Source organism: Somniosus microcephalus, chromosome 4, assembly GCF_052327205.1.
Source record: "Somniosus microcephalus isolate GS21.2 chromosome 4, FLI_Smic_1.0, whole genome shotgun sequence".
Lineage (NCBI taxonomy): Eukaryota > Metazoa > Chordata > Chondrichthyes > Squaliformes > Somniosidae > Somniosus > Somniosus microcephalus.
The window spans coordinates 281,436,520-281,459,048 of record NC_140990.1 but is presented as its reverse complement, the minus strand read 5'-3'; the positions used below and the strand labels follow the sequence as shown (position 1 = coordinate 281,459,048).

General features: G+C 41.1%; 1 protein-coding gene across 7 annotated transcripts in view; it reads left to right on the top strand.

Moving 5' to 3' along the window:
- The window catches only part of steap3 (STEAP family member 3, metalloreductase), a 57,664-nt gene that overhangs the window by 22,967 nt on the left and 12,168 nt on the right, over positions 1–22,529 (top strand). For 4 of the 7 annotated variants that reach the window (XM_085986544.1, XM_085986542.1, XM_085986543.1 and 1 more), the window contains 4 exons: positions 3,944–4,425; positions 5,197–5,724; positions 7,934–8,095; positions 10,016–10,387. In XM_085986544.1, the coding sequence (XP_085842670.1) occupies positions 3,952–4,425; positions 5,197–5,724; positions 7,934–8,095; positions 10,016–10,312 (1,461 nt within the window). In that variant the 5' untranslated portion in view covers positions 3,944–3,951 and the 3' untranslated portion in view covers positions 10,313–10,387. The other 3 variants (XM_085986548.1, XM_085986546.1, XM_085986547.1) reach the window with 3 other exon arrangements.

The following is a 22,529-nucleotide window of genomic DNA, read 5'->3' as shown; positions in this document are numbered from 1 at the left end:
TTAAGAAGCTTGACACCATCCAAGACAGAGCAGTTCCATTCCCTCTACCACAGGCGCATGTGGCTGCAGTATTATCTACAGGATGTACTGTAGCAACTCAACAAATTTACTTTGAGAGCACCTCCCTCCTCTGATTTTTACTACCAAGAAAGACAAGAGCAGCAATTTTGTGGGAACACCATCACCTCCATATTCCCCTCCAAGTCGCACACCATCCTGACTTGGATGTATATCGTCATTTCAGTGTCGCTGGGTCTATCCTGGCATTCCTACCTAATACCACTGTGGAAGCACCATTGTCACCAGGACTGGAAAAGTTCAAATAGAAAACCTTCTCTGGCAACTGGGATGGGCAATAAAGGTGGACTTGCTTGTGTTGCATATATCCTCAGAACAAAATTTTTTAAAAATTGCATTTTAGCCAGACAGTAGAAACCCACAGTTGCAGATTAAAGGCTGACAGCTGAACGTTTGGAACAAGATAGCAGATCAATTGGAGGTCAGCTACCACTTTTCTAGCTGGTCTCCCCCAATCATTCAATGTTGTTTAACTGAGTGTCCTTGGCTGAGGGTTCTGAGTATTTACTTTATAAAAACAAATGAGTATAAAGTGAAATTTTTACCACGAACACAAGTGTGAAGTACAAAAATTTGATTTAACACACTTCCTCTTTCCATTTTACTAAATTTGTTGTCTGGAATATCTGGCACATAATGGAATAGCTGTAGGTAAAGGAAGCGCTGTAGGTAAAGGAAGCATTTTGAAGCTAAAGGTAATTCTAGTACTCCAATGCACAGCTTTGTCCTGTAGAAATATGCTCCAATGTGCTTGTGTGTCACTACCAGTGTATACATTTTTGTACTTGTCACTTCCATTATTTTGGGATACTTAGTTTTCAAGCAAGATATCTATTCAAAATTATGTCCAAAAACATGGATGTTTTCAAGGTAACTTGCACAAATTAATTAAGTTGTATCATGTCCACTTTTGTATGATTACAAACATCTGTGAAATTCATTTTACTATACAGTTATGCAGGTACTTTTAGGAACGAGACCAAATTGTCTGTCCTTTCTGCAATACTGAACTGCTGAGTTTACATCAAACAAAGCATATTCAATCATCAAAAGATCAGAAGCACACTATTCAAAATCCACCAGGCCAGGAGAACACCTACTTAATGGTTTGTGGACTCAGATGGTGGGAGAGGGAATAGAGGAGCGGTATTCAGTAAGATCACAGCATAAGAACATTAAGAAATAGGAGCAGGAGTAGGCCATTCAGCCCCTTGAGCCTGCTCTGCCATTCAATAAGATCATGGCTACCTCAACTCCACTTTCCTGCACTATCCCCATATCCCTTGATTCCCTTAATATCCAAAAATCTATCGATCTCGGACTTGAATATACTCAACTACTGAATCTCTACAGCCCTCTGGGGTAGAGAATTCCAAAGATTCACCACCCTCTGAGTGAAGAAATTCCTCCTCATCTCTGTCCTAAATGGCCGACCCCCTGGTTCTAGACTCCCCAGCCAGGAGAAACATCCTCCCTGCATCTACCCTGTCAAGCCCTGTAAGAATTTTGTATGTTTCAATGAGATCACGTCTCATTCTTCTAAACTCTAGAGAATATAGGCCTGGTCTACTCAATCTGTCCTCCTAGGACAATCCCCCCATCCCAGGAACCAGTCTGGTGAACCTTTGTTGCATTCCCTCTATGGCAAGTATTCCTTAGGTAAGAAGACCAAAACTGTACACAATACTCCAGGTGTGGTCTCGCCAGGGCCCTATATAATTGCAGTAAGACATCTTTACTCTTATACTCAAATCCTCTTGTAATAAAGGGCAACATACCATTTGCTTTCCAAATTGATTGCTGTACCTGCATGTTAACTTTCAGTGATTCGTGTACATGAACACCCAGGTCCCTCTGAACACCAACGTTTCCCAATCTCTCACCATATAAAAAAAAATACTCTGCCTTTCTATTTTTCCTACCAAAGTGAATAACTTCACATTTCTCCATTTGCCATGTTCTTGCCCACTTACTTAGCTTGTCTATATCCCCTTGAAGCCTCTTTGCATCCTCCTCACAACTTCCATTCCCACCCAGCTTTGTATCATCAGCAAACTTGGATATATTACATTTGGTCCCCTCATCCAAATCATTGATGTAGATTATGAATAGCTGAGGCCCAAGCACTGATCCTTGTGGTACCCCACTAGTTGCAGCCTGCCAACCTGAAAATGACCCATTTATTCCTACTCTGTTTTCTGTCTGTTAACCAATCCTCAATCCATGCTAGTATATTACCCCCAATCCCATGAGCCCTAATTTTGTTTAATAACCTCGTGTGGCACCTTATTGAATGCCTTCTGAAAATCCAAATACACCACATCTGCTGGTTCCCCCTTATCTATTCTGCTAGTTACAACCTCAAAAAACTCCAAGTTCGTCAAACACGATTTCCCTTTCATAAATCCATGTTGACTCTGCCAATCCTACTAAGTGCCCTGTTACCACGCCCTTAATAATAGATTCCAGCATTTTCCCTACTACTGATGTCGGGTTAACTGGTCTGCAGTTCCCCATTTTCTCCCTCCCTCCTTTCTTAAATAGTGGGGTTACATTTGCCACCTTCCAATCCGCGGGAACCGTTCCAGAATCTATGGAATTTTGGAAAATGACAACCAATGCATCCACTATCTGTATAGCCACCTCTTTCAGAACCCTAGTATGTAGGCCATTGGGTCCAGGGGATTTATCGGCTTTAAGTCCCATTAATTTCTCCAGTACTTTTCTTTCCACTAATTCTAATTTCTTTCCGTTCCTCATTCTCACCAGACCCTTGGCTCTCCGCTATTTCCGGGAAGTTTTTTGTGTCTTCTTCCGTGAAGGCAGACAGTGGAGCCCGTCCCAATGGAACAGCTCCCTCTTTTCCCAGTACTGGTGCCAGTGCCCCATGAACTGAAATCCCTTCCTTCCACACCACTCTGAGCCACACACTTAAACCTCTAATCAGTTTGTCCGTTTGCCAATTTGTGCATGGCTCAGGTAACAATCCAGAGATTATTACCTTTGAGGTTCTGCTTTTTAATTTGTTACAACCTCAAATTCCCTCAGCAGAACTTCATTCCTAGTTGGAACATGGCAGGGCTTATGAGAAAATTGGAGGAGCGCAGCTTTTCTAGAGATTGAATGTGGTGGTTAGGAGCAGGCGGGGGAATACATCGGAGAAAGGAGATGAGAAAATGATTGGACAGAGCACTGTCGGTGATCGAGACCTAAGAACTTAAGGTAGTATGTGGTGATGAAGTCAAAAGGAGTGGTTGAAAGTTGATATGAGGGTTAGAAGGGCAGGGAAGTTGACTTCAGGTAGAGGTTGAAGTTACCAAGGCTGAGTAGTCTCTCTGTGCAAAGACTGATGTAAGATGTAGGGAAGATACTTCAGTGAGGAGGATCTTGTAGAAGGGGTGGTGATGGGTGAGGTGTTGAATTTGTGGAGAAGCAGGAGTAGGGGCAGAGAATGAGGGGGGATTTGGAGATGAATGTTCTGCTGCCAGTTTGGCTGCTAGGGTGGGAAACATGTTGGAACATGAAGCCAGGGGATGAGTTGCAGCCTCAACTATGGGGGAATAGTGACATCTGAGAGTCAGTTCTATGACTGTGCCAGTGCAGTCTGGTGCACACACCACAGCTGATCAGCTTTGAAAGGACCTATGCTGGCTGCATTAAAACACAAACCTTATTTACACATTAGGCTTTGTAAGGGTTCAAAATAATTAATACTTCTGAGAGTGTAAACTGACGAGTTACATAGCTCACGTTGTAAGTTGTACAGATGTGTGCATCGTAAACTAATGGAGATCATGTGTTTATTTACTGCAATAGTGGATTGTCCACAGAAAATAACATCTCTCCCCACCCCTCTCTCTTTCAGTACAAAGAATGGCTAAAAAAGAAATGGTAAAACCACTCTTGGGAAATGAGAGTGAAATTCCTCATTATGATCTCCAGAAAATAGCTGTTGGAATTTTGGGAACTGGAGATTTTGCTCGCTCTTTGGCAGCGCGTCTGGTATGTTCTGGTTATGGCGTAATCGTTGGAAGTCGACATCCTCAACGCACTGCAGCTTTGTTTCCCACTGCGACTGAAGTTACCAGTCAACGAGAAGCCATAGGCAGGGTCAACATTATCTTCGTAGCAGTGTACCATGAACATTACAGCACATTGAGTGAACTAAGAGATGTACTGACTGGGAAAATTTTGGTGGATGTCAGCAACAACGTGCAAGTAAATGAGTATGAAGAATCAAATGCTAAACACCTCGCCTCTCTGTTCCCAGAATGTACGGTTGTGAAAGGGTTTAATGTCATCTCAGCCTGGGCTTTACAATCTGGTGCAAGAGATGGAAATAAACAGGTGCGTATCACAGAAATAAAATGGTGAAAAATAATTCCTTGATTTGTTGTTAATGTCTAATTTCTGATGGAGAAAGATAGTCATAGGACTAAGCACAGTTGGTGGGACTGTAGATCAAGTATTTCTATTTTTGTTTTTCAGGGTTTTGCTTTTAACATTTATGCATTTTATTGCTGCTATAATGTAGTAAAAATTGCATAATGTGTCTTTCATTTGAGTCATCCATTTCATGCAGTCCATTTCAGGACTAATCTGATCTCTACTCCTTTACTAATACAAGTTGAATTGTGTGATTAATGTCACTCATTCTACTTGTGTAAATTTTGGCAAAATGCACAGGCATGGTGGTGATCATGGTCATATCTGCACGATACCTCCCAGAACAGATCTACATTTCAATCCCAAGCAGAGTGCGTTTAGGCTGAAATGTTAGCATTGGTGCAAAGGAGTTTCATTTTGTACTGAAGCCAAATTGTAGTGTAAATCCGGAATGGGGATGTGACTAAGTGGAGTAAGATTCCCTGGAGTGGGATTGTTGGATAACACAATGGCACGAAACTTATTTGTGGGTATAAAAATTGTCCAGGGGGGTCCTTTTGGATCTCCTACAGAATTCTGTGAACAAAACTAATTCCTCTTGATGCCAAATAATATTTTAACAGTACGACTAACTTCATGTGCACAGTTTAGCCTTAAACTTTCTAGAGACACAGCTTTTCCTGATCTCTCTCTTATTAAGTTGTAAAACTACCATACCCTACTCTCCTACAGGTGATGATCTGCAGTGACAGCCGAGAAGCTAGATGTATGATGGCTGAAATGACACAAAATATGGGATTCATTCCTGTGGATATGGGCTCATTATCATCTGCAAAAGAAATTGAGAACCTCCCACTACGCCTCTTTCCTTCATGGAAAATACCTGTTTTGCTGGCACTAGTCTTATTTGTATTTTTCTATATCTATAATTTTATTAGAAAGGTTATTCATCCCTATGTAATGAAAGGACAGAATACATTTTATAAAATCCCAATTGATCTTGTTAATGTCACTCTACCATGTGTTGCATTTGTGATGCTCTCCCTTGTTTACCTGCCAGGAATCCTTGCAGCCATCTTCCAGCTGCACAATGGCACAAAGTACAAACGTTTTCCACGTTGGTTAGATCAGTGGCTTCAGCAAAGGAAGCAGCTTGGCCTGTTGAGCTTTTTCTGCGCTGCTTTGCATGCTGTCTATAGCCTCTGTCTCCCTATGCGTAGATCTGCACGTTACCAGCTCCTGAATGAGGCTTTTAGCCAGGTAAGAGAATTGTAATTTAAAACATTGCACAACTGACACATTGTTAGCTAAGTTCAAAGATGGTGCAGCAAGCACACCACCAAGTGGCAGGTTTCATTAGAGAATAATTATATGACCATTTTACAATGGTGACAAACTAGGCCCTTCCTCTCCCCTCAGCTTTTACATAAAATTGTTTTACTCAGAGAATTCTAAAATACAGTCCACTCCTGGGGTGGGGGAGGGGAAGGGACCAACGATTGAATTATCAAATTATCCAGAAATTTTAATGAAGCATTTCCATTAAAATGGCAAAGTAGCACTTTTAAATGCTCTTCAAATTATCCAGCAATTTGAACTGACTTTGAATTAACAGGAACAGACTACAATTAATAAATATTAACATGTCTTTCTAATCATTTTTAGGATGTTATATTTAATATAGTGGTTAGCACTGTTGCCTCACAGCGCCAGGGACCCGGGTTCAAATCCGGCCTCGGGCGACTGTGTGTGGAGTTTGCACATTCTCCCTGTGTCTGCGTGGGTTTCCTCCGGGTGCTCCGGTTTCCTCCCACAGTCCAAAGATGTGCGGGTTAGGTTGATTTGGCTATGATAAATTGACCCTTAGTGTTAGGGGATTAAATATGTGGGGATAGGGTGGGATATGTGTCGGTGCAGGCTCGATGGGCCGAAATGGCCTCTATCTGCATTGTGGGGATTCTGTGATTCTGTGAATATACTAACTTGGTGTTCTGCAGTTACATTGACACATTAAATGAAGAAAAGGAGTTTGCTGTAATCTACTTGCACTTAAAGTAAAATTAGTAATCAACAGACAAAATAACAGCAACTATAGTCCCGAGGGATTACGATCACAAGCAGTATTTAACCTGCTTGATCCACCTCAGACTATTGTATTTAGTCTGTAGAAATCTGCCCTTGACTGGTCTACCTGCCAATCACATTTAAGCTCATAACCTGCTTGAGTTTACTACTTCCATTTTCAGATTCAAGTTGTTAAAACCACAATGGATGAAATTTTATTTCTAAAGAACCACTGTTAAATAGCATTAGTACTACTATCTGTGGCATTAATAATTGCTAATTATGGAAATTGACAAAATTGTGACAAAACCGTGGATCCCGATAGCCTTTGTTACTTTTTATTCACTTTTCAAACTTCATGTATGTTGAGGGCTTGAATAATCCCTTAACTCCTACACCATGTTTACTCTTTGCTTAGAGCAAGGTGAAAGTTTATCTTTTACTTAAAACAGACCAAAGGGGCTTACAGGGAGGGACAGAAATTTGTGGAGTGCTTTTGTATTGCATGGGACTTATAACAAAATTCTGGGGATAAAATTTCAGGTTTTAACAATTACTTTGGAAAAATGAAGATTTCCCACTGGAAACCTACATTATTTAACATTAAGACCCCTGAAACAATGTAATCAGTATGTGATTTGGAACATTATTTCAATTTTCGTTCCTAAGTCATGTCCCTTATAAAGTTTGGCATTGCAACCCCCAAAACGTGGGTATGGCAACAATGAAAGGTATCAAAAATGCAGTTCCTAATACCCAAAAGACTGCAAGGACTACACACACTGCCAAAGAAACTTGTTATGGTGACTAGGAGACCAAATTGAAACCGATACATTCCATCCTCTTAGAGTATGCATCAAGTACAGTCTAAGAAAGTTAGTTTACTAGCTTGCCAGGACAATTAGAATTCAGCCATTTTGAAATTTGATTTGTAGTCCCAGGATCGCATTAAAAATTATTTGATAGTTGATGAGCCTCTGTGACAACACATTGTTGACATTGTGTGGCATATTAATAAAGACATTTATGTAGCACCTTATCACATCTCTAAACATATATACACGAAGTACTTTGAAGTGAATAGTAACTTTGTTAGAATAAAAAGAAAAACTGCAAATGCTAGAAATACACAGCAGGTCAGTCGGCATCTGTAAAGAGGAAAGGCAAGTTTTGACATTTTGGGTGTGGACCTTTCATCAATACTGAAAACTAAAAGATATTTTAGCATGGTTTGAAAACAAATAAAAGGACAGATAATCAAGAGTTACATCAATGACATCGTGTTAATGGATTAAATAGCCTGCAAACTGCTTGATAGAAAATTATTAATTATTCTAATGGTTCTTTGTATATGGTAAATATGGTGCTACATTTGCACATGATCCTATTTCTGTTGTCTTAACAGTTTCGAAATAATAAAAGTGCTTGGGTAGAGGAAGAAGTGTGGAGGATGGAAATTTACCTTTTCTTTGGAATTTTGGCTATTGGTGTGCTTTCACTGCTTGCTGTGACCTCACTGCCGTCGGTGGCAGGTTCTCTGAACTGGAGGGAATTTCATTTCATTCAAGTAAGACAGTTTCACATTTTTTATCATGCTATTATTTTTTTCCACTAATATGCTTATGTCAATTATGAACTTAATTATTTCAAGTGAATAATTATTCATAGAATGCTATTGTGGGCATCTATGTTCATTTAAGATTCCTGCAAAATCATCAATATGGCTGTTTGTAAAACATTGGCAGCAATTCTTCAGTTGGGATTTAATTGCAAGACTTGAACATTGGTCTAGTATTTGAAAGCTGTGGTTAATTTTGCCAACTTACCAGTCACATGCTGGTACTCCTTCAGTCTTCTATTATTAATGGCACTCTCATGCTGGTCACGTTTTTAACTCAATTGGGCAGAAATCCAGATGTAAAACAATGGGTCTATTGATTTGCTTCATATTAAGACTATGGTGGTCAACATATTTTAATTGCATTTCTGAATCCAATGTCTTTTGTCAATGCAAAATGGCAAGAAAAACGAGCTGTCATTTTGCAACTTTACATCTTAGTAAATAAACAATGTTAGATTGCAGATACTTAGTTTTTGTTTGATCATTAACATTATTTTGCTATTTAAAAATGTATTTTAAAAGTTGGATCAGCATAAAGTAAGTGAGTCAGAAAGACCTTTTTAAAGGCTTCAGGTTTAATCCCTGCTCTGTACTCTTAAGATGTCAGCCTTGACTCAGTTTTAGCACTCTCTTCCGAGTCAAAGTTATGGGTCCAAGTCCCAGTCCAAAGCCTTGAGCAGATGATCTAGGCTGACAATTTAGTGTAATACCAAAAGAATGCTGAATGCTTCACTATCAAAGGTACTGTCTTTCAGGTGAGACGTTGAACCTAGGCCCCCTTTTGCCTTCTCAGGTCGATATGAAAGACCACGGTACTATTCAAATAAGAGTTGGGAAGTTCTCTCGGTGACGTGGCCAACATTTATCCCTCAACCAATATCGCTAAACTAGATTATATGGTTGTGTATCTCCATTGTTTGTGGAACCTGGCCGTGCACAAATTGGCTGCCACATTTCCCTACAAGTGACTACACTTCAAAAGGTACTTAATTGACTGAGTTTTGGGACTTCCTGAGGTTGTGAAATGCACTATATAAATGCAGGTTCTTTCCTGTTTGCCAAGGATGAGTTAGCAGTGGGAGTTGCTCTTGGCTTCAGAATTCCCAAATTAGGCAGCTGAAGGGGAAAGCAGCCAAGATTCCTACTTCTGGTGCAAGTATGTAGACTGGGTGTGATCACAGCAGCTGTTTAACCATTGATGTTGTAGCTGTGACAACATCAATGGTTAAATAATCCATCAACACTTGCTGTCCAGGCTCACATGAAGAATGGGCACAGGGCCATTGCAACCATAACCAGCATGAGATGATGCCATTCAGCAAAATTGAAGGAGAAAATGTAAACTATTTCCAATTTAAAGACAATAGTTCAAATCTGTAATTTGATTAATAACTCAACCCCTCCAAGTTCTGTACCGCCCACATACTATTCTTCACAGCTATACTTCTTTATAGAATGTCAGAATATGAGTAATGTCATTTAGCCACATCAATTTTCACACTGATTATTGTTTAATAGATATGAACACAATTAAAATTAAAATGTTAATTAATCAATCAAGATTCAAATTACTGCCTTTAATCCTATCCTTATCATTGAGATGTTCCAGAAGTACATTGAAGATTGGTGAATTATGTTGGGAGAAAAATTGAAGCAATATCCACAAATGTAATGCTAGTATAGAATACAAAATAGTATACATAAAACGCAAGTCTAATACTGGTAGTTCTAAAAGAACATTGTGTAAAAAGCTTGTTAGCCAATGCACATTATTATTCATCTACATCCTGTAAAAGGTATTTAATTTGTATAAATTAGAAGTTGACAACCAGTTATGTGAACCTTAAAGTCGTCGTTCTTTTTCAGTCTGGACTTGGATACACCGCGCTGGTGATCAGCACTCTACACGCACTAACTTTTGGATGGCGTAAAGCCTTTGACTCAGCCCAATACAAGTTCTACTTGCCACCTACATTCACAATTGCTCTAATTGTGCCTTGCATAGTCCTTCTGGCCAAAGTGTACCTTTTTCTTCCCTTTGTGAATCGCAAACTGTCACGGATCAGACGAGGCTGGGAAGCCAGTCGCCAAGTGAAGTTCCATGAAGCTGGTGATGCTAGCCAGTTTTCAGAATTCAGTGCAGAGAACACCAGCATAGTTTGAGTACTGTCTTTGCAATAACTTTAATTTGTAAGAATTTGAAATTTTCCCCAAATTAAAGCACTCATTTATATTCTCTATATAGTGTTTTTATAAATAAAAGCCAGAGATGGTTTCTAAAGACTAGTTGTCCACTCAAATATACAAAAACAATTATTGCTTACATTTTACTTATGCATTGTATATAAGGATAATTGCTAGCATTTTATTAATTATCTGCATGGCTAGTGATATAAAAATTGTTATTTATTAGTGAATAGTTTTAAGGTTGGTTGATAGGGTGGAGATTTCCTGTAAGTTGTCTGGGGATAGGCCATTTCCCACAGAGGAAGAAAAAAATTGAGTTGCCCAGAAGAATTTTCAGGATATGAAGTAGTACAGAAGAAATATATAGAATAAACAAAATAAGTTAATCTTTATTAATGGACTGGGAAAAGATAGTTATGGAAACTTGTGTGCTTGAATTGGTATATATTCAAACAATGCACCCATAAGACGACAAAACCCAACATCAGTAAGAAGCCACACGCTTTGTGATCACCAATATAGGGGAAACACTTCATCCTAAAAAGTTTTTAGATATATTAAAAGTCTCCTAGCACACTCTTCCTTTTAAGCATTACATTTAGTTACACTCTAGACATCCCACTTTAGTGTATCCTCAACTCACTATAGTGTGTGGTAATTAGTAGGCTGCACAGGTATACAGAATTAAGCAATGTAAAATTGACTGAATTACACCAGATGACACTTAACTGTGAGTCTAATGTAAATCCTGACATTGTACAACTGTTCTAATTAATTAACACAATGTTCAGTATATATTTTGTGCTTGTAGATCTGAAATCAAATTGTGTTTGGAGCCAACCATCACTGAACATATACTTAGTACTTCTTCACTGTTGCTTGAACACCCTGGTGTAATTTCCGCTTTGGGCGCAATCGGGAAAATGGGTGCAAATTGCACATGAAATTACGCTGGTTTTCCGAAGTGAAGTCATGGTTCAAGATTTGCCCAAACTCATTTGCATAATCAAACTTGCAATCTCCCATGAACCAGTAAAATCAGTCAGCGTAATAGAACGTAATTTTTTCTTTGCATTAAAAAATATTGTCGGGTAGACCACGCTTAAATACATCAATGTGGAAAACTGCCCAGATCTGTCCTGCTCACAAAAAGCAGGACAAATCCAATGGGGCGGTAATTGGCCGGAATCAGTCTAATCTCAATCATCAGCAAAGTGATAACACTGTCGACGACAACTTCCATGAAGCGGCACTTAACTCACCTGCTCAGTTTGGGTTCTGCAAGGACCACTCGGCTCCGGACCTCATTACAAAAGAGCTGAATTCCAGAGGTGAGGTGAGTGACTGCCCTTGACATCAAGGAGCCCTAGTAAAATTGAAGTCAATGGGAATCAGGAGGAAAACTCTCCACTGGCTGGAGTCATACCTAACACTAGGTGGTTGTTGGAGGTCAATCATCTCCAGGACATTGCTGCAGGAATTCCTCAGGGCAATGTCCTAGGCCTAACCATCTTCAACTGCTTCATCAATGACCTTCCCTCCATTTTAAGGTCAGACGTGGGGATGTTCGCTGATGATTGCAGTATGTTCAGTTCCACTCACAACTCCTCAGAAAATGAAGCAGTCCATGCCCACATGCAGCAAGACCTGGATGACATTCAGGCTTGGGCTAGTAAGTGGCAAGTAACATTAGTGCCACAGAAGTGACCATCTCCAACAAGCGAGAGTCTAACCACCTCCCCATAATATTCAACAGCATTACCATTGCTGAATACCCCACCATCAACATCCTGGGGGTCACTATTGACCAGCAACTTAACTGGACCGAGTGGGTCAAAGGCTGGGTATTCTGCAGCAAGTGTCTCGCCTCCTGACTTCCCAAAGCCTTTCCACCATCTACAAGGCACAAGTCAGGAGTGTGATGGAATACTCGCCACTTGCCTGGATGAGTGCAGCTCCAACAACACAAGAAGCTCGACACCATCCAAGACAAAGCAGCCCGCTTGATTGGCACCCCATCCACCACCTTAAACATTCACTCCCTCCTCCACCACTACAGTGTTTACCCTCTAAGATGCACTACAGCAACTCGCCAAGGCTTCTTCGGCAGCACCTCCCAAACCTGCGACTTCTACCACCTAGAAGAACAAGGGAATCAGGTGCATGGGAACACCATCACCTCCAAGTCCCCCTCCAAGTCACACACCATCCTGACTTAGAAGTATATCGCCAATCCTTCATCGGCACTGGGTCAAAATCCTGGAACTCCCTAACAACACTGTGGGAGTACCTTCACCACAAGGACTGCAGCAGTTCAAGGCGGCGGCTCAACACCACCTTCTCAAGGCAATTGGGGATGGGTAATAAATGCTGGCCTTGCTAGCAACACCCACATCCTGTGAACAAATAAAAAAAAAAAAATAGGTGCAGTATTAATACAGCGGAGAATGGGTTTATCATCAAAAATAAGCATTTTTAATAAGAGTGTCTAGTCATAGAATCAACAGCACAGGAGGCCGCCATTCGGCCCTTCCTGTCCGCTACAGCCGACAAAGAGCTATCCACCCTAATTCCACTTTCCAGCACTTGGTCCATAGCCTTGTAGGTTATTGCACTTGAAGTGCATATCCAAGTACTTTTTAAATGTGACGAGGGTCTCTGCCTTTACCACCCTTTCAGGCAGAGTTCCAGACCCTCACCACCCTCTGGGTGAAAACATTTCTCCTCAAATCATCTCTAAACCTCCGACCAATTGCTTTAAATCTATGCCCCCTGGTTATTGACCCTTCTGCTAAGGGAAATAGATCCTTCCTATCCACTCTATCTGGGCCCCTCATAATTTTATACACCTCAATTAGGTCTCCCCTCAGCCTCCTCTGTTCCAAAGAAAACCCCAGCCTATCCAATCCTTCCTTATAGCTAAAATTCCCAAGCCCAGGCAACAGCCTCGTAAATCTCCTCTGCACCCCCTCTTGTGCAATCACATCCTTCCTGTAATGTAACCAGAACTGCACACAGTATTCTAGCTGCGGCCTAACTAGTGTTTTATACAGTTCAAGCATAACCTCCCTGCTCTTATATTCTATGCCTCAGCTAATAAAGGCAAGTATCCCATATGCCTTCTTAACCACCTTATCTACCTATCCTGCTACCTGTGGACATGCATTCCAAGGTTCCTCTGATCTTCTGCACTTCTCATTGTCCTACCATTTATAGTGTATTCCCTTGCCTTGTTAGCCCTCCCCAAATGCATTACCTCACACTTCTCCAGATTGAATTCCATTTGCCACTGTTCTATCCACCTGACCAGTCCATTGATATCTGTCTGCAGCCGCCTTCTTCATTATCAACCACACGGCCAATTTTTGTATCATCTGCAAACTTCTTAATCATGCTTCCTCCATTCAAGTCCAAATCATTGATATATACCACAAAAAGCAAAGGACCCAGTACTGAGCCCTGCAGAACCCCAATGGAAATAGCCTTCCAGTCACAAAAACACCCTTTGACCATTACCCTTTGTTTCCTGCCTCTGAGCCAATTTTGGATCCAACTTGCCCCTTTGCATTGGATTCCATGGGCATTTACTTTGGTGACCTGTCTGCCATGTGGGACCTCATCAAAAGCCTTGCTAAAATCCATAGACTACATCAAATGCACTATCCTCATAAAATTCAATCAAGTTAGTCAGACACGACCTTCCCTTGACAAATCTATGCTGACTGTCCGTGATTAATCCATGTCTTTCTAAATGAAGATTTATTCTGTCCCTCAGAATTTTTTCCAATAATTTTCCCACCACCGAGGTTAGGCTGACTGGCCTGTACTTACTCGGTCTATCCCTTTCACCCTTTTTAAACAACGGTACCACGTTAGCAGTCCTCTGGCACCACACCTGTAGCCAGAGAGGATTGGAAAATGATGGTTAGAGCCTCTGCTATTTCCTCTCTTACTTCTCTTAACAGTCTGGGATACATTTCATCCGGGCCTGGGGATTTAGCCACTTTCAAAAATGATAAACCCCTTACTACTTCCTCTTTCACTATGTTTATTTCATCTAATATTTCACACTCCCCCCTCCTTGATTGCAATGTCTGCACCATCCCTCTCTTTTGTGAAAACAGACGCAAAGTCTTCATTAAGAACCATACCCATGTCTTCTGCCTCCACAGACAGGTTACCTATATGGTCCCTAATAGGCACTACTCTTACTTTAGTTATCCTCTTGCTCTTAATGTATTTATAAAACATCTTTGGGTTTTCCTTGATTTTACTTGCCAGTATTTTTTCATGCCCTCTCTTTGCTTTCCTAATATCCTTTTTAATTTCATCCCTGCACTTTCTATACTCCTCTCAGCTTTCTGCAGTATTGAGTCCTCGGTATCTGTCATAAGCTTCCCTTTTTTTCTTTATCCTACCAAGGAGCTCTAGATTTGTTAGTCCCACCCTTTTTCTTTAAGGGAACAAACTTGCTATCTCCTCACTAAACCCTCGCTATCTCCTCCTTGAATGCCTCCCACTGCTCCTACACTGATTTACCTTCAAGTTTCTGTCTCCAGTCGACTTTTGTCTAAATCACCTCTCAGCTTCGTAAAATTAGCTTTTCCCCAATTGAGAACTTTTATTCCTGGTCTGTCCTTGTCCTTTTCCATAACTACCCTAAATCTAACTGAATTATGATCACTACCACCAATATGCTCTCCCACTGATGCCCTTTCCACCTGCCCAGCTTCATCATTCCCCAAAACTAGGTCCAGAACCACCCCCTCTCTCTTGTTGGGCTTGCAACATACTTGCTAAAGAAGTTCTCCTGAATGCATTTTAAGAATTCTGTTACCTCTGTACCTTTCGCACTAATTTTATCCCAGTTAATATTGGAGAAGTTGAAATCCCCTACTATTACTGCCCTACTTTTGCACGTCTCAGAAATTTGCCTACATATTTGCTCTTCTATCTACCTCTGACTGTTCGGAGGTCTATAGTACACTTCCAGCAGTGATTGCCCCTTTTTTGTTTTTCAGTTCAACCCATATGGCCTCATTTGATGATCCTTCTCAGATATCCTCCCTCCTCACAGCTGTAATTGATTCTTTAATCAATATTGCGACCCCCCATCTTTTTTATCCCCCTCTCCATCTCGTCTGAAAACCCTGTAACCAGGTATGTTGAGCTTCCTTTCCTGCCCTTCTTTCAGCCATGTCTCAGTAATAGCTGTAATATCATACTCCCACATGTCTCTGTGCCCTCATCTCATCTGCTTTATTCCCTAGACTCCTTGCGTTGAAGTATATACCATTTAGCACTGCCAAACTCCTTTGTTGTCTATTTTCTAGCCTTTGTTTCCTCTGCCTTCCAAACTCGCTTACTAATTTTCTGCCTTCCATTTTCAGCTTTGCTTCTCTCCCTTCTGAATCCACTCTCAGGTTCCCATCCTCCTGCCAGGCTAGTTTAAACCCTCCCTAACAGCACTAGCAAACCCCGCCGCGAGGATATTGGTCCTGGTCCTGTTGAGGTGCAGCCCGTCTGGCTTGTACAGGTCCCACCTCCCCCAGAAACAGTCCCAATGTCTCAGGAATCTAAAGTCCTCCACCTGTGAGCAATGTTCCCTATTTTTTTTGTGCATGGTCCCTTTAACTGGCTGCGTGGCCCAAATTCTTGCACATGCGCGGTTTCTTCCATTGAAAAGGCGGTTAGCAGCCTGCGCGGGACCTCCAAACCACTGCGCAGTTGCGCAGCTTAGCGGGAATATTACCCGTGAGTGACCTGATTTTAAATCACTGAAAATGACCTTTTAAAAAAAACTGTACTGAACCATTTACTAGTTTCACTGGTGTATACTAGTTAGTTTCTAAGTAATTTAATTATTTTTTAATATGTACAAACTTTTAAAACATGCCTATTAGCGCCTGTGCGCCAAAAAAGCTCAATTTGAAGAGCCTCCTCGAAGGCCTGCAAATGGGTACAATTGGTGGAAACGCGCCATCCTCATTATTTTGATCTGGGGGCATGGCCAGTTTTGTGGGCGGGCCGGCTTCCAGCGCAATATATTTTAAGCTGGCGTTAAAGACCACGGAAACTTGATCTACGCTAGACGTAACTTATGTTTAAAATTCTGCAATCTTTTGCGCTAGTTTGGCCGATTTCAGCCAGATTGCATTGTTAAAACCAGCACAAACTAGCACTCTAAGCCCCTGTACATTTTTTAAAATAGACAAATGTCTGATAAGTTAGTATTCTGCCAGCATAAATGTATAATTTTATTTAGCATTTACACATTACGTGCAGCACAATTTAATAAATTTTACACTTTTCTATTTCTGTAATTGCATCAAAATGTATACAAGTTTCTAATTTTATAACCGATACATGGAAAATTTGCTATGGGATAGTTTTTTGTGCTCAATATTGAGTTTATACAATAAGAGTACATACATCCTGTATACATTTTAAAAGTTATTGTAAGCAGTTTTGAAATTAAATTTTATGAACATAAATCGTTGGGGGGGGGGGGGGGGGCGGGAGAGGTGGAGAGGAGAAACAGGACTAAACAGTAATCCCAGTTTGCCTCTTGTTCATAAAGGACTTTAGTATTTAAACATTGGACCATGTTAGATATGTTTTTCAATTGCAATTTCGATATAATTATCATACAGTAGCTGATTTCCCTCTAATTTGCTGCAATTAAAACTATCTAGCACCTACATCACACAACCTCTTTGCGTACTCACAATGTAGTACTGAGAATATTTTAATGCAAAAAGCAATGTGTTACATTCTAAATAAGTGCAAAGTTGGAGTCATTTAAAACACTCTCAGGACCACGACATTCAATTATCTTGTAACTCATTTACCTAATATAAAAAATGTTATTCCTGCATGCAGTGAAATAAAACCCTGTATTGCTGCAGTTAAATTCATGATTTGATTTTTATAATTTTCACGACACCCTCTAGTTTTTAAAAAACTAAATTGCCAACAAAATAAAATCATGCTTCTGAATACATGGAGTATGTTTCAAAAGCATAATTCATCTTGGGATCGAAATGACAAACATCTCAGACTTCAACCTTTATAAATGTCAACTTAATGCCTCTGTACAAATTTAAGTCCAAAGATGTGCGGGTTAGGTTGATTGGCCATGATAAAAAATTGGCCCTTAATGTTAGGGGGGATTAAATACACGGGGTTACGGGGATAGGGCTTGGGTGGGATGGCTGTCGGTGTAGGGACTGGGTGCTAGGGTTTGGATGATCAGCCATGATCTCGTTGAATGGCGGAGCAGGCTCGAAGGGCCGAATGGCCTACTCCTATCTTCTATGTACGCTTTGCTTATGTTGTTCATTAATGCTGAAAAACATTTGGTCAGTTTAACCGTTCAGTATTGTGTGTGCTAAATTTGATATCTACATGGCAAGGAAGTTTTTACAATTCCAGGATTATAGAGCCGTAACTTGAATTGTGCTAATTGACATTAAGGACTGGGTTTTCCTCTGAATATACTGCCAGAATATAGCTGTATGAAACTAGGTGGGGAGATCCACCACTGTGCTAGCAATCTTCCTCTACACCCCTGTACCTCACAGTGTATAAATGATAGTGGGGAGGAGGCCAATTTCTCCCACCTCATGTCTCAATTATTGTCAACAGCAGGCGAGGGGTGGTGGTAGACCATGGGGCAGAGATGGCAAACCCACTACTGCAAATGTTGGAGGCAGTGGGCCTGGCCTAGTAGTATGCACCTCTCCTCCTCTACCATTTGCTGGATAGACTTTAATTTAGTAAGACCCTTGTTAAACTTGACTTCTTTCTGGTGGCAAATCTGTCCTGCAGGAAAATTCAAACTCGAGTTCATGTTTACTAAGTTAAGCAGCTTCTAATCAAATAATCCTTTTTGAAAAATATTGAATTTTTGATAATTTGTTTGACAGGCATATTGAATAAATAGACAAACTTTGTGCAATTACATTTTAAAACTGTTCTTTTAAATAAAAGCAATATAACAACAATTAATCTGTCAGGTATTTGCGCTCAATGTTCAATAAAATTTCTGAATTGATTGCTGTGGGAGTTCTTGTCTTGGTTTTTGCACTGCTATCATTCTACAATTTATACTTCAAATTAAGCAATGAGTGTTGTGGGCACCTTGGTGGATTATTAAATGTGTCTCTAAAATGCATGTTGGTTCACTGATTTATAACCAATTCCCCAAAATGATTATACAGGAAACTTTGGTTTATCCGGAGGTTAACTGTCCAGAATGCTCGATCCACCGGCAAAATTCAGGAGTCGGTTCAGTAAGTTTTTTTTTTTTCGTTGCTTTTTTTTCCCACCAGTCAGGCTCTGCAAGGTCTAGCTAAAGCTGTTGCTTAGCTACAGAGACGCTTGCAAGCTACAGCCGACTGTTTAGAAGCTGTTGCTAAGCAACAGGGTTTGTTGCTAGATACGGAGCTCAAAAGCTCCGTATGTTTTAACATTACCGCTGGTTTGTCTGGCAGTTTTGATGGGACGGCAACAGCTCGGTGCCGGATATCACAAAGTTTCCTGTATGTTAAAATCCCAGAACTTTCCATCACTAAGAGGTTCATGTCTGAGCTGGTGGAGTGCTTTGTGATAACTAAGTATTTTAGCTCAAGAAATTAAAAACTTGACCTCCCACTTACTATGTTACAGCTGTGCATCCAGTCACAATCATCAGAGAGTGGAAGTCTACAAAGTGTTCCAATTTTTTTTCTGGCAGGGCAAAATACAGTTTAATTTAAAAACAAGTATGCTTATATATAATTTTAAAAAGCTGTATGTCTGTCCGCTATACACTCAAAAGTTATAGAGCGTACCTACACGTTATATCAAAAGAAAGCTGATGATCAGGGGAGTGTCATAAGCGTATTTACTTTTTGGTCAGACAAAAATTGTTCGGACAGTATACAAAAAACGTTCAAAAATCCTACCGCTCATTAGCGTTGAGTGACGTGATGGTTGACCAATCCTACAGTTCAGTGACCTGATGGTTGACCAATCGGTGCATCACGGGCAGGACCTAATCCTGCAGCCTCCCGAAACTTCGCTGCCATTTTTTCCCCTGCTTTTCCTCAACAGTGAGCGGGGCAGCTGCGTCGGCCCGCCGGAGTGGGAGGTGAGTTGGGGTCACTCGGGCCGGGCCTCACAACCACTCGGCCCGAGACAGAGCGGGGGAGGGGGAGCGGCAGCGGCCGGCCGTCAACCGCGCGGCCTCCCCTGCTAGTATTTTATAGAATTACACTATAAACTAGTCTACTGAACTTATGACTAGAAAAATACTTTAAATCTTTACCTTCAGCAGTTCGGGACAGTTCTGATCAGGTTTAGACAATGTGTAGCATGGATGGTAAGAAAAAAATTGGACCACTCAAGTAAACATTTAGGAAGGTCAGTTGCAAAGCATTCATGGTGGTCCAAAAGATCTGAAGCAGACGCATTTTTTGCACCCCTTTTAGAGAATTGCCATCCATAATTTTTCAGCAAAAGCTGGGTTGAGAACCAGCACCCAAGCCAGATCCAAGTGGCTTGCCCTCCATTGACGGAGGTGGAAGAGATGAGTTGCCTATATTCCACTTGGTGCTTGCGCCTGAAGACAGCCAATCTCTCAAATAACTGTGTGTAACTGCAACATTTCAAATTGGATACTGCACCCTGCACATGTGAACTGACCTCACTGGTTAACACAGTCATCTCATTGAAAAATGTTGTGGCACACTGGGCATGACTCATGATGCAGGAGCACCAGGAGCTACTTGACTCTTTCACCTCCTCCAATGGAAGGTAAGTCGCTTGGGTGCTGGTTCTCAACCCAGCTTAAGCTGAAAAATTATGGATGGCAATTCTCTAAAAGGGGTGCAAAAAATGCATCTGCTTCAGATCTTTTGGATCATCAAGAATGCTTTGCAACTGACCTAAATGTTTACTTGAGTGGTCCAATTGTTTTCTTACCATCCATGCTACACATTGTCTAAACCTGATCAAAACTGTCCCGAACAAAATGTGTGCGTGAAGCTCTGAGAAGATAAAGATTTAAATTTGTTTCCTAGTCAGAATTTCAATAGTCTAGTGTATACAGAGTGTAAATTTATAATCCATTTCCACTAAGGAGACAAAGAGCAAGGCATTGGGCAGGGATGTTGATTTCTTCCTCTACCCACCCACCCCCTCCTAATAGCAGCTCCTTTTCAACAAGTAGTCCAGACACTTCAGCCACTGAGGAAATTAGTTCACTTACATTAAAGTCAAGTGCCTAATTAGCTTAGCACACAGCTTATGCACAAATTCCTACTATTCTTTTATTCATACTAGGTGTCCGAGGCCTCAGGCCTTTGCACCCAATAATATGGTAAGTCGATGTCCAATGTGTGGAACATAAGAAATAGGAGGAGTAGGCCAATCGGCCCCTCGAGCCTGCTCCGCCATTCAATAAGATCATGGCTGATCTGATCCTAACCGCCAATCTACTATCACAGAACCATCTCCTGAATCTAACAGAATTAGACACACAAAATAGGAGCAGGATCAGGCTACATGGCCCCTGGGCCCGCTCCGCTACCCACAGGACCATGTCCGATCCGAACCTAGACTCATGTCCAAATTCCTGCCCGCTCCCCGTAACCCTTAATTCCCTTTACTTCTAGGAAACTGTCTATTTCTGTTTTAAATTTATGTAATGATGTAGCTTCTACAGCTTTTTGGGGCAGCATATTCCATGGACCTACCACCCTCTGAGTGAAGTAGTTCCTCCTCATCTCAGTTTTGAAAGAGCAGCCCCTTATTCTAAGACTATGCCCCCTAGTTCTAGTTTCACCCATCATCGGGAACATCCTCCCCGCATCCACCCGATCCAACCCCATCACAATCTTATATGTTTCAATAAGATCGCCTCTCATTCTTCTGAACTCCAATGAGTAGAGTCCCAATCTACTCAACCTCTCCTCATATGTCCATCCCCTCATCCCCGAGATTAACCGAGTGAACCTTCTTTGTACTGACTCGAGAGCAAGTATGTCTTTTCATAAGTATGGACACCAAAACTGTATGCAGTATTCCAGGTGCAGTCTCACCAATACCTTGTACAACTGAAGCAATACCTCCCTATTTTTATATTCTATCCCCCTAGCAATGAAAGCCAACATTCCATTGGCCTTCTTAATCACTTGCTGCACCTGCATACTAACCTTTTGAGTTTCGTGCACCAGGACCCCCAGATCCCTTTGTACTTCAGTACTTCCCAGTTTCTTGCCATTAAGATAACTTGCTCTACGATTTTTCCTGCCAAAGTGCATAACCTCACACTTTCCAGTATTGTATTCCATCTGCCAAATCTCTGCCCACTTACTTAGCCTGTCTATGTCCCCTTGCAGGTTTTTTATGCCCTCCTCACTCACTACTTTCCCCCCCATCTTTATCATCTGCAAACTTTGATCTGTTACACTCAGTCCCCTCCTCCAAATCGTTAATATAGATTGTAAAGAGTTGGGGACCCAGCACTGACCCCTGCGGAACACCACTAGTTACTGATTGCCAGTCTGAGAATGAACCATTTATCCCAACTCTCTGCCTTCTGTTAGATAGCCAATCCTCTATCCATGCCAGAATATTACCCCCAATCCTGTGATTTTTTATCTTAAGCAATAATCTTTTGTGTGGCACCTTGTCAAATGCCTTTTGGAAGTCTAAATACACTACGTCCACTGGTTCCCCTTTATCCACCCTATATGTTACTTCCTCAAAGAACTCCAGCAAATTTGTCAAACATGACTTCCCCTTCATAAAACCATGCTGACTTTGTCCTATTAAATTATGATTATCCAAATATCCTGTTACTGTCTCCTTAATAATGGACTCCAAAATTTTACCTACTACAGATGTTAGGCTAACCGGTCTAGTTTCCAGCCTTCTGTCTACTGCCCTTTTTAAATAAGGGTGTTACATTAGCAGTTTTCCAGTCTGCTGGGACCTTTGCTGAGTCCAGGGAGTTTTGGAAAATTACCAATGCATCCACAATCCCTACCGCACATCAGGTGCCCGCCATCATATTTTCCACAACCGTATGCAATGCTTACATTAACCCACAGCGAAGAGGAGCAGAGTTCTCGCTCATCCAATACCAATCTTGCAATTTGACTGCTGTCTTTGCATACATTAAGTGAATAAAATTAAAGTAATTTGT